Source organism: Pleurodeles waltl, chromosome 12, assembly GCF_031143425.1.
Source record: "Pleurodeles waltl isolate 20211129_DDA chromosome 12, aPleWal1.hap1.20221129, whole genome shotgun sequence".
NCBI lineage: Eukaryota > Metazoa > Chordata > Amphibia > Caudata > Salamandridae > Pleurodeles > Pleurodeles waltl.
The window spans coordinates 545,162,142-545,175,548 of record NC_090451.1 but is presented as its reverse complement, the minus strand read 5'-3'; the positions used below and the strand labels follow the sequence as shown (position 1 = coordinate 545,175,548).

Here is a 13,407-nt window from a genome sequence, read left to right as displayed (position 1 = left end):
CACAGAGAGATGGCAGATTACACGCAGGAGTCTTGAACCTCCCCCTTTGGTTGCCAGCGACCCTACAGCGCCTGTCCAGGGTGAGTGGGCATAGCTCCCATACGTCTCGGGTGATGCTTACTTCACCCTGCTTTTCACTGACACAGAGAATGTAGAGGGGCCTAGACAGAAAGGACATGGCCGGGACCCATACCCAGTGACTCCAGATGGTCACATTTTGGGCACTGAGGGTTAGAGAGAGAGGGTTAGAGAGAGAGAGGGTTAGAGAGAGAGAGGGTGAGAGAGAGAGAGGGTGAGAGAGAGAGAGGGTGAGAGAGAGAGAGATATATATATATATATATATATATATATATATATATATATATATATATATATATATGTGCGCACACAGTTCGATCGAGGTCGAACCTGGCAACGTCGCGCGCCAAGAAGGAAAGCTTCCTGAAAGATGCTGACTAAGCCACCTAGAGACCAGACTGTGGACAGACCTCCCTCAACTTGCTCAGAGCAACACTTCAAAGGGGATGACCATGAAGGCCCGGTAACACACACATTTTTGGAGGCCCTATGTGCATCACTCCGGAAAGATCCTTAAACCATTAAGAAACACCTATTTCAAGACCCGAAGGCAGTCCATCGAGAGCTAGGGAAAGTTGAGGGATACTCTTGAAGACCACAAATTAGGCTTGGATGAAGAAATCAAGCAGCTCTGGCAGGAGGTCCTTTGACTTCAGAATCAGCAGATTGACTTACAGGCCCATGACAAAGACCTTGAAAACTGGTCCCGGTGGAATAATATACGAATCCAGAGGGCTCCAACCAACACAGAAGATGCCGACAAAGAAGCTTACATGCGGGCCTGCTTCCTCCAGATCCTAGCAGCTACCCCAGACAAGAAAATACAACACAGTAGAGTGCATAGAGTGGGCCCCTGAGACCTAAAATAACTGCCCAGAAGGACATCTTGGTTTGTTTCCATGATTTTCAGCTTAAGTAAAGGATGCTACGTGAAGCCAGAGGCTTACACCCTCTGCAATTTAGAGGGCACACACTAAGGCTCTATCAGGACTTATCGGCCCTCACTCTACAAAAGAGGTGTGACTTCTGCCCAATCACCACCTATCTTCGGGACAAAGGGGTTGCATGCTCCTGGGGACACACCTTCTGCATTGTTTTCCGTTGGGAGGGGAAGCTACACCGGATTCGCTCCTGACTGAGACTTGCAGAGTCTCACGGATTGAGAAGCCTGCTGAAAGCGCCCAGCGGGACTCCCCTCTAGAGCAGAAAGCCAGGAAGCATTTACAATGGCTGGGTGCGGCCTCCTCTACGGGTGTACGCATCGACCCTGAGACTATGGCTCTCGAGAGATGAGCGATGCCAGAAACTGTCTGGGGACGCAGACACGCAAGAACAGATCTGAGGGGGTCTAGGGCTCATTCACTGCTCATCGCTGCTACAGATCTGAGGCTGGTGGGTTGGGGTGGGGGGTAGAGAACAAGAAAAAGAAAGGAGTATGAGGAGATATGGCTCTCTACCCCATGGAACATTGCTGGACATGAACAGCATGTTAACCATGTTGCAGCTATGTTTTTGTTAGTGTCAGTTGTTGTAGGAAGCGGACTATATATGCAATGACCCAGTGTAGGGGGGCACTAAGCAGATAGTCCAGGGCAACCCTTATTGGTTTACAGGGGCAAAAATGACAGACCCAAAAGCTGTTTTTTATGGTAGTGTAAGTGAGCAGTTAGGCTTATCAGAGGGCAGTACTAAGCATTTTTCGAACGTGCAGAGTCAATAAATGAGACATACACTCTAAAAGCAACTCAAAACCAATTAGTTAGAAAAATAGTTACTTTGTTATAATATAGATAAACATCATAACATTTGCAAGAAAAGAAATACTGTCACAGATCTCAGAACGTTTTGCAATTAATACCTTTTGTAGATGAATGTGTTTTTATGCAGCACGAGTTCCAGAGTACTAGGTCTACAGAGAGGTTCCTACACTCAGTTCTTGGGGGTCTCCTGAAGGTGGTGAGGTGCTAGGGGTGCAAAGATATAGACATTACCAGCAGTTCAGGTATACCTGCCCAGGAAAGTCTGGGAGCAATGGTGCTGGGTGTATTGGGTTCTTGAGCACCAAACACTTAGCGACAAGGGTGGCCACCAGCAAAAAGAATGCAAGGAGGAGAGGGGCTCGGCGGGTGGGTGTCCTGAAAGCAGGGGGAGACCATTGGAAGTTGTGGACTCAGGCAGGGGTGCTCGGGTGCAGTTGATCCGTAGCAGTGATGCTCCTGCATCAAGGCACACAGATTTTTATGGGGATCTGCTGATGGAGAGAGAGGTCAAGGCAACTAGACGGCTGTGAAGTCTGTCTTCTGCGATGCTGATGTCCCTTGCTGGCAGGTCTTTGGTTTTGCTGTGGAGTCTGGGATGGTCTTCCACAAGCATTGTTTGGTGCAAGGGATCCGGTATCCAGGAAATTGGTGCTGTCTGGCTCTGATGGGTACATGGGTCTTCTCACTTGGTGGGCAGACAGGACTGGCTTCTTGGAGCACAGGGAACTCCTTCAGGACGACTGCTGTGATGTTGGACTCCAAGAGTGAGGGCTCTCACCTCTGGGGGGTCCGAAATGTGTCTAGTGTGGCAGACTGCACTAAACTTGTCAGTCAGCACACCAAGCTCTGGGTGCATGTCTGGATAAATCCGAGGCTGTCATGAGCCCAGGTTTATCAAGATGAGGTGTTTGATACCAAAAACCATAGGGTTCGGTGAAGCCATTAGGTGATTAGGTCACTTATGTTTATGAGTGTCCATGTCATGTTTCATCTGGCATGCACCAGGGCACACAGACTGCAATGGTAACTGTCTGTTTCTCATTTTTAGGGGGGGATTTCAGGGGGTGGCATAATCTGTGCTGCAGCCCTTAAGGACCCTTTCCTCTTACCAGGCCAGTGGCAGATGTCATGGGTTCTTAAGACAAGAAAGTGCTGATTGGTGGGGGTGGAGGGCTATCTAAATGTAGCGTTCCATAAAGATCAGGACGGGTCAGCGCCCCGATACGGGGACACTGGGGCCCTTTACCAAGAAGGAGCTCAGTGGGTGCTGGAGTTGGTACTGCAGGACCTTTGAAGAGAACACCATCCCAGACTATACATTTTTTTCCCATGCTCACAAAACCTATGCCCCCGATCACTTCTTGGGCACCAAGGAGCTGCAGACTAAGCTCACAGCAATAAAGATAAAACCCTGCTCCATCTCTGACGACCCAGCAATATCTCTCACACTAGCTGTCCCGCCCATGCATCACACACACTGAAAGTGGAGGCTCCGGGAAACCATAATTCAGAGGCCCAATGTGGGTTTTTGGATAAATATCCAGAAATTCCAGGCCTTAACCTCTCACTTCCCCTGGAGAGGGAGGCTCTTTTTGCTGGACTGTACCCGATCCAGTGGCAGTCCGCCTCCTACCTAGAGATCCAGATTTCTCCTGCTATTCAAGAGACTGTGGCCTTTAATCACCATACACTGCTCTGGAAAATCAAAAGGGACCTGGCGCAATGGACACTATGCCAGCTCTCATGTCTGGGTTGAATAGCAACGTTAAATGATCCAGTCCCTCCAAAGTGAGATGCGCCACTTTGTATGGGTGGATGGGAGACCTTGTATGCAACGAGACCAGAGGTACAGACCACCAACGGTGGGGCTGCAGGGGGGGTATGGGGGCAGGGTGCTGGTCTGGGAATCCTTAAACGCACTACTACCAAGCAGTGCAGCATCATTGCATGGTGGAATGATCTAGCTTGGAATCCGAGAAGTGTTGACTGTTTATGGATTGTCCAGTAGTGGGGACCTTTACTCTTCCCCAGTTACTAAAGCCACTTTGACCACATGGGACTGTGTAATAAGATGCTAAAGTCTCTCTTCATTCTCCTCTACAATGTCGCCGATAGTAAGCAACACCAACTTTACACTCGGACTGGATCAGGTAGCCTTCAGACACTGGCAGAGTGTGGGATGTCGGTCTGTGGGCCACCTCTTTGATGAGGGAAGCCCTCTTCCCTTTGATCAACTAAGAGCAAACTACGCACTCCTGGAGTCAAGAGGATGTAGTACTTGCACGTCCGACACTGTATAATGCACCCAGCAGTACGTCCGGGAGCACAACGGCCTCTTACCACGTTTGAGAAGTGGCTGATTATGAAAACTACTGATAAACTTCTTATTACCAAACTATATTGTAAATTGCAACACGCTTTTCCTAAGCCTAAAACCCTAGGGCAGAAACGCTGGGAACTGTAAATAGGGAGTCCACTAAAGACAAAAGAGTCGGAGGAGGTATATTACAGAGCACAACACACAGCTCTTATCATAGCCAGCACAGAGACGGACACAAACATAATTAAATGCTGGTATCTCACATCGGTATGCCTGCACACGGGCAAACCTACACGTAGCGCTGACTGTTGGAGACAGTGTGGGGTCCCCTGGGACACTGGTTCATTTGTTGTGGGAGTGCCCCAAGCTCAAACAGTACTGGGACGACATCCTGAATGATATAGACACTCACCTCAACACATCTACCCTGAGTCCAGGCATACACTGTCCTGGGGCTTCCCAACCTGCTCACTTTCCCGTTTAAATCACACAAGGAACGACACAGCCTAGTGCTGGGAGCTGCCCTCGAGAACATCCTCACACACTGGGGCACCAACAAAATCCCAACCTACCTGGGACAGCTTCACTGCCTATGGAATATGTTTGGGATGGAGAAACTCACCCTCATTTCCCAGGGTGACTGTTATGGGGAGCTATGGGGACTTTATATAGCAGTCCCTTCAAAAGAGTTCTGAGAATTGACCTGCCCCAAATACCTGCAACTGCTACACTTGATAGATAGCGGTGATCCCTCGTTGGCTGAAAAGAGCACTCAGGGTAAAGGTTGACTACTGTTTAGTGTCTTATCTCAATGAACTTTAAGGGAGGGGGGGCGAGACGGGAGTCTGTTTTCTATTGTAAAGTTATTTGGTTACCACCGTATGCAGTAATGCTTATGAGTGATGTTTTGGTATTTGTGATGTCATACAGTAATAATAATACAAAGATTTGAACCAAAAAGGGCACTTTGCTACAGTACTTGCTTATTTTCTTCATTTGACAAAATCCACATTTAGTTGAATAGATTTTTTTCTTGTTAGCCATTAATTTGTCTAGAATGGTTAGAGAGTTTCAAACTCTTTGTACAGAAGAAAAAAATCTCGTCCTACATTTCTTGAAAACACAATTACTGTATTTTTTTTTGTTGTTGTTTTTTTTTTATCTCAGTCTGACTCTTGGCCCCACTCATTTTGTCTGGACTTTAGTTTCTGACCAGTGAGAATACTTAATATCTTACTTGTTAAGAGACTATTAAGGTACTGTTTATCGAAACAACTATTCATTGGATACTGGGATGTTGAGTATTGCTTCTGCAAAGCAGGCCTTGGCAAGGTGGATAGGGACTTGGATCATAACGTGCTATCTAGGTCCTAGGTTTGAACTTTGCCTGTCAAATCTATGACCTGTTCTGTCGGAGGCAAAGCATTCACAACTGCTCCTGTAATGGACCTCTTGGTACAACCACTTGGAGTTAAGTTCCTACCTTTGGAAACCAATACTGCATTGATTTTGACTCCAATAGATACCAGAATGCAGACCATGTAATTTGCTTAGTGTAGGAAGCTTGCTCTGTATATGGTGCACTAAAAAGAAGTACTCTGTGCATAGAGTCCATTGGACCCCCAATTGGTTTGCTGAAGGAAAATTAGATAGGACTAGTGCTTTACTTTATGGTAGTCTGGTTCAGCAGTTAGACTTTTCAGAGGGTAGTGCTGAGCATTTGTTGTACTCAGGGGCAATAAATGTGTCACACACTCAAAGAATGAATCCAAGACCATTTTAGAAAAATAACACTTCTTTTTGTTATATAGTTTAAACCCAAGAACTTGGTTATCACAGTAAGTATGTTTTTAAGCATAAATACTTTTCATTTGGAAAAATCGACACAGTGCAGTTTCAGAGTTCTTCAATGTTAACCTGTAGAAGGAAAACACATTCAGCAAACAAGCACTTTATGGCGACTCACTGGACCAATCTTGTAGACTTGAGGTGAGTACTAGGCAAGGGTCATGACCTCATCAACAGGTCAGTCTAGGCTGCATTGGAGCGGTGGGGTTCAGAGTTGAAGTACACTTTGGGTGCCCAATGTATTTCAATGGGGATTGGTCTCCGTGAGTTTATGCTGAAGGCTTAGACTGGGGGACCAGTCAGGGACAACCAACAGGTATTTCGCAAAAGTGGGTTGCTTGGGGACGTAGATGCACCTTTGGTTCTTTTCACAAGGGCCCAGGTGCGACTGATTCAGGGGTATCCTTTGGCGTCAGGTTTCCCTTGTACAGGAGAACTCGTGGTTGGGGGAATCTTGTGGTCTGAGAGTAGGAAAGTACCCTCTTTCTTGGCATGGTTACCCCCTTTTCTGCCTGTCAGTGTGTTTGACTGTGTTCACTGGGATCCTGCTAACCAGGACATTAGTGATTATGCCCTCTCTCCCAAAACTCTGTTTTTCATCCCACAATTGGGGAAACATCCTTTATTACGATTTTTTTTTTTTTTTTTTTTTAAGAGAGTCGTGGTTAACGAAAGCGCAGCAATGCTTTTTTTAACCACAACTCTGTTATTTTGTGCCTTAACTACGTATGTTCTGAACAACGAACATGCGTGGTTAAGGTACAAAGAAGGGAGTTGGCGAAGGAGGATGACGCAGGTGACAAGGGGTCGACTAAGGTAAGTGGTGGGTTTAGGTTTTGGGGAGGCGGTGGGGGGTCAGGGGGTTTTAGGTTTTGGGGTTGGGGGGGTGGGGCGTTTTTGTTTTTGGGGAGGGGATGGGGGTTAGGGGGTTTTAGGTTTTGGGGGGGGGTTGGGGGGGTGGGGCATTTTTGGTTTTGGGGAGGGGGTGGGGGTTAGGGGGGTTTTAGGTTTTGGGGAGGGGGTGGGGGGGGTCAGGGGGTTTTTGGTTTTGGGGAGGGGGTGGGGGTTAGGGGGTTTTTGGTTTTGGGGAGGGGGTGGAGGGTTAGGGTGAGGGATTTAGGGTGAATGGTGCCTATTAGTAATGATTTTATCAGGAATGCCTTTACAACGAAATATCGTTGTTAAGGCATTTGTGGTAAAATCATTAGTAGTAAGAACGAGGTCGGTGTTCCGACCCCGTTTTTAAGGCACTAGTTGTTTTCAAAGTCGGTGTTCCGTCATACAACTCACAATTGGCATACTGGTGCCCCCATGTAAGCCCTTAGTATATGGTACCTGGGTACCCAGGGCATTGGGGTTCAAGGGGATCCCTGTGGGCTGCAGTAGTTATTCTGCCACCCTACAGGAAGCCCATGCAAAGGGTTCTGCAGACCTGCCATTGCACTCTTATAGTACGCCCTCTCAGCCCAGAGGGCCGGGTGCAGGTACCCGTGTGTGAGGGAACCCCTGCACTAGCAGAGTTGCCCCCACAAACTCCAGACCCACTTTACTGGACTTTGTGAGTCTGGGGATGCCATTTTACAAGTGTACTGGACATAGGTCACTACCTATTTCCAGCTACATAATGGTTACTCCAAATCTAGGCATGTTTGGTATCAAACATGTTGAAATCATACCCCAATACTTTTCCAAGTATTGATTGTATGATTCCATGCACTCTGGGGGCTCCTTAGAGGACCCCCAGCATTGCTCCTCCATCCTTCTGAGGTTTTCCAGGCAGCCCTAGCTGCTGCCACCTCACAGATATGTTTCTGCCCTCCTGTTGCCAGAGCAGCTCAAGCTCAGGTAGGCAGAACAAAGGATTTCCTTTGGGAGAGGGGTATTACAACCCTGCGATAAAGACGAAGACTTTGCCTGCAACTTTGCTTACACACCTCCTTCCAGCTTCTGCAACATTTCCCTGGTCATGTATCCTCTGAGGACAGCCAGTCTTCTGTTTGCACAGGAAAGAAGAAAGGAATCTCCCTTGGAGTGAAGGAATCACTCCCCTGCATCTGCAGGCACCAACAGAATGACGACTGGCTGTGTGGATCCCCTCTCCTGCCGAGCTGTGTGGATCCTGCAACAGTGGTAGTGGTCAGAAATGGTCCAGACGGTCCTTTCTACCATCTGTCCCACATGGGTGAAGGTAAGCCCTTGCCATCCCACGCAGGACAGTACCCCATACACCACATCTTTTGCAGCTGCCAAGGCTTGTTGGCACTTCCTCCAAGGGGTTTTAAGGCATCATGTAGTTCCAGCCCCCAGCACTCCTTCCTGCGATGCACAGATCCCTGAGTGACTCTCCTGCGCCTTGGGATCCTTCTTCGTAGTGCAGCATGGGCTCCATTTGCACCTTCTGTGTCCCCGTCCTGTACGACTTCTGTGCATGCTGCCTGTGCTTCCGTGGGCTGTCTGCAATGCTGAGGGCCTCCTCGGACGCCCCCCCCCCCCCCCTCCCCCCCCCCCCCCCCCCCTCCTGGGTTGAGTCCTCCTGGGCCTTACTTGTCCCCGGCAACACCACTTTCCGCCCACCGCGAGTTTTGCCTGTGCCAAGGCTTGTTGGTGGCAAATCGACACGCAAACCCGACTGCAATTTTCGCCCGGCGTTGGACATCGCCGGCATCCTCCAGGAACTCGACTCCGACTCTAGGGCTGCATCGCTGCCTTCTTTACTCACCGTCGACCAACTCCTGCAATCCTCAGCTTGGTGGGTAGGGGCTTCTGCCCCCACTGGACTCTGCTGTGTCTTCTGGACTTGGTCCCCTCTTTCCACAGGGCTTCCTCTTCAGGATCCCACCGGTAGTTTCATGCATTCATCTCTGGGTTTTGCAATCTTCTTGTCTTCTAAGTGGGTGTTTTGGGGAAATTCTAGTAATTTACTCTTGCTTTCCTGGTCGCTGGGGGGTGTTGTGGCACTTACCTTTGTGCTTAACTGGTAACCCCAGCGCCCTTCTACACACTCCACTTACCTAGGTGAGGGTGACACTCTTGCATTCCATTTATTTAGTATATGGTTTGTACTCCCCCTAGGGCCACTATTCTCTATTGTGTCTCACACTATTTGCTCAGTTTTCTAACTATTCTTATGCTTATTTCTGACAACTAGTAGTGTATATAACTTGTTTATTACTTACCTCCTAAGGGAGTATTGCCTCTATAGTATTTTTTGGGGCTGTGTTACCCCAATAAAGTACCTTTATTTTAGTGTGGTTTCTTTCATGTGTATAAGTGCTGTGTGATTACAGTGGTACTGCATGAGCTTTGCATGTCTCCTAGATAAGCCTTGCCTTCTCACCCACAGCTACCTGCTGAGGGCCTGGCTTCTAGACACTGCCAACATTTCACTAATAGGGGATACCTTGACCTGTTATAAGGTGTAAGTACCTTAGGTACCCACCACACACCAGGCCAGCTTCCTACACTGAGCCTGCAGGCATCGTCGTGGATTCCAGGAGGGGTGAAACCACAGTGGACTTGAACTCAGGGGAGCTGGGGAATGTTGTTGACATCAGTGGTCCACTTCGACTCGGGCGGTGGTGACAGTTGCAGTGGTTGCTGGAGGCATCTGATTTCTCTCACCGCAGAGGCTGGGGGAGAGGAGGCCTGCGTGCAGAGGCTGCAGGTGACTTCAGGGAGAAAACGTGGCTTGGATGGCTGAACTGGTCAGGACCAGACAGCTAAAACACTAGTAGCTGGTAGGTTTTCAGGGGGCACCTCTGAGCTGCTCTTTGGGTGCATGAATTGGTGGATCCAACACTGGCATCAGTGTGGGCTCACCAATACGATATGTTTGATACCAAATATCCCTATCTTCAGTGAAGACATCATGTAGCTGGGGAGCTCATATTGACCAATGTCCAGCACATGTATTTAAAATAGCTTCCCTGGTCACTTACTGTGTCTGACAAAAGACAAAGACATAGCAGGGGCATATCTGCTCCTGCAGATATGCACTCACATGTAAAATAAATCACACTGCCTTAGGGCTGTAAGACCTGCTGAAGGGGTGGCTTAAATATATTGCATGCAGTTTTAGGGGACATGACACGCAGGCTGTGTGCCATGTCGTCTTTTCACTTTTGTCTTCACCAAGACTTGCAGCCTGTCATGTTCTTGGTTAGGGATCCCTTTGGGTGGTACAATTCATACTGCAGCCCTTAGAAGACCCTCTTTAGTACCTCAGGACCTAGGTATCAGGGGTACCATTTATTAGGGACTTACATCGGGTGCTAAAGGTTTTGCCAATTGAGGAAAACAACTGTGCAGTTTTGGCGAAAGAGATCTGGCACTGGGGACTTGGTTAGCATGAATCCAGTGCACTCTCAGTCGAAAATACACCAGAAACTAGACAAAGTGTGGAGGGGGGGGTGATGACCATTTTGAAAGAGGCACTTTCCTCCACCTAGTTAGTCACCTGCCATGCATGGTTGAGAAGATTTTAATGCTGGATTGTGATCTTGCAATATGGCTCCATAGTGCCTTAACTGTTGATTAGCAGACCACTTCTTACATTAAAGCCTACTCCTGCCTAATATTTAACCCTTAGCATACTCCATTTTTATCAGTATCCACCACTAAGACCTCTAGAAAGGGAATGACCTGGAGCAAGAAAACCTCACCCTGTTAAACTACTTTAGCCTGATTGCGCTGAACTCCAATCGCAGAACGGTACCATAAAAGGTAATTTTCTCTTTGCTGACCAAAAGACATCCTAGAAAGCCTATCTGTGGTAATTGCTGTGTTTGAGGTGGCAGTGATCTGAAAGAAATGCAGTTCATTTGTGTATCCAGGAGTCATGATGCACAAGTCGGACACTCAAAGAATGATGCATTCTATCTCTGCATTCGGTACATAGAACACTGAAGTTCTGAATGATTCCTTGACTTAATACTTCCCTCTGCCAAGCCTTAGTCACCCATTCCTTTTTTTATGCCACATGTTTGTATCTCCTTAACCTCAACTGACACTTCATTTTAGCTTTATTGTTTTTTAAATAGTTACTGTCTTATTAAATTCAACAGTCTACTTGTTGATGACATTTTGTGCTTTTGTTGGTAAAATAGTAATAAGACCTTGTGTATTTCAGGGCTCTACAGGATGTGCAGATCCGCTTTCAGCCTCACCAGAGTTTGGACGCAGGCGCCATGATAGCACCACAGGACTCACAAGAAGACTTCAGTAAGTTAATTCTTGTATAGAATTGCATTGAATGGGTGACTGATGTTGAGGGTTAGACTTTTTTTTTTTTTTTAGGTTTTTTTTGTTAAGTAGACGTAGCAGTACAATGACCAGCTCTTCATGCAAAATTAGCTTTGCCTTGAGAACTTTCTTGGCATATGTTTGTGGATTCCGCTCCTCTTAATCCACTGCAAGTAAATGATTTCATACAGGACTGTTAAGGCCAATACATTTTGAGTTGGTGAATACAGTGACCGAGGAGCAGTGGTTTCTGAGAATGTTGTTTGTTTTCCTGGTCATGTGGGGCTCCTCGTGTATGTTATATTTGTCTCATTTACATAATCTCACCCGCCTTTGAGCTGTTTTGGATACAGTTATCATGTTTTCCTCCTCTTACTTTTTCATTCACATGCATGTACCATTTTGCAATGAAAGTAATGGGTGCTTGTTGGAAAGTGCCTCTTTTGACATGGTCACCCGCCTCCTTTTATCTGGTTTCTTGTGCAATTTTGACTGAAAGTGCACTGGGTCCCTGCTAACCAGTTCCCCAGTACCTTAAAACTGCACTATTGTTTTTCCCAACTGTCCCAATTGGCAAAACCTTTAGCTACCACTATAATTCCCTAGTAAATGGTACCCTTGGTATCTAGTAATTAGATGAGAGATAAGCAAGGCTACTTAAAGCAAAGAACGTCTTCTCCATAGCATTTTCAACTACCTATCTGGTGGAGAGGTAAGAAAAGAATCAGGAGTTTGTTTGGAAGATGCAAGCACAACAAGGCCCTCAGAGAACGGGAGAGCTGCTAAGAACTTCAGATTCCCCAAAGGGCTCTGTGGCATGGAAGGTAGGTTAAAGAACCTCTGAGATGTGATTCTTCCATAGGCAGGGGAAGTTCAAGGACTTCAACAGTCTTGCGCACTACAATAGTAAATTAAGAAAACTTAAACAAAGAAGGCCATGAGAAGCAGTAAAAATAATCCACATCTGGCAAATTGGCTAGGCCACTAGTCATCTGGAGGACCAAGTACCAGTCACCTCCAACTGTGCTCTTGGGGGAAACAAGGTGGCCCACGTCAGTGTCAATGATAGATCATAGAAGGCATCTGAATAGAATCAGAGAAAATTCTTCCAAACTACCATAATAATCAGCTCATCAAAAGGGAGTGGATGTGGTAAAATATTATTCAACACCTGCTTTGCCTTCGGTCTGGATCTTAAGAAGAAAGACTCAGCCTTAGGAAAATCACTCCGGTTATAAGACCGTTTTTAAGTCTGTGCCGGCGGCACCCAAAGAGGACCCAATACCAGTGCCAAAGTCAGGATTTACAAGGCTTCTGGCGCGGAGTGGTGCTGACAACACTAAAGTCAGGCTTGAAGTTGCACAGATCGCTCTAAACAGGGCTGTCCCTGGGCCACTGGCACAGAGTTAAAGGCTTGCTTCTTGTAACTTGACAGTGCACAGATGGAGCTGGGTAAATTTGAAAAAAGTGGTCTATGTCGGCTCGCCAGCTGGGCAGATCACCAAAACCTCTGGTTTTAAACAGTATTGAGAGACTGCTTTATTTACACAACCGCCTGGCTGATTTCTCACTGAAAGAAGTCCATTTGGAAGATTTACAGGTCGAAGGAGCACCCAGTGGGACCTATAGCAACACCTAGAAATGAAGCAGTACCACTTACCTTGACAACAGTCCCAGGCCTGAGCCATAAAGGACTTCGATTCTCTCGCTTTTAAGGCCTTGGCATGCATATGTCAACACTTCTTGTAAGACTTGGATCATGTTAGGGACCAAGACACAAACTGACATTAAGAGGATCCGATAGCAACCTCTGCTTGTTGCAGGAGTGATAATATTTGCAGTTTGAACGTTTTGGAGGGGATATTAGCACTGTGGGAAAGGGCCTCTTAACATGGTCGAATCCCCCACTTCTTGCCTGGTTTCTGGTGTAATTTCAACCTAAAGTGCTCTGGGTCCCTGCCATACAGGTCTCCAGTGCCAGATCTTGTTCCCTAAATCGTTTTTCCAAATTGGCAAACCTTTAGCTACCACTATAAGTCCTTAGCAAATGGTACCCTTGGTATCTAGGGCATGGGGTACTAAAGGAAGGCCCGTGAGGGCTGCAGCACGAAACGTCCCACCCTCAGGGACCCCCTCACTAAGTACACAGAGTGCTGCTTT

At 47.2% G+C, this 13,407-nt stretch overlaps 1 protein-coding gene across 1 annotated transcript in view; it reads left to right on the top strand.

Annotated features, from left to right (window-relative positions):
* EDC4 (enhancer of mRNA decapping 4) overlaps positions 1-13,407 on the top strand; it is a 703,483-nt gene that overhangs the window by 254,125 nt on the left and 435,951 nt on the right. Inside the window, exon 14 of the mRNA XM_069217586.1 lies at positions 11,135-11,226. Coding sequence (XP_069073687.1) covers positions 11,135-11,226 — 92 coding nt within the window. The remainder of the gene's footprint in view (positions 1-11,134; positions 11,227-13,407) is intronic.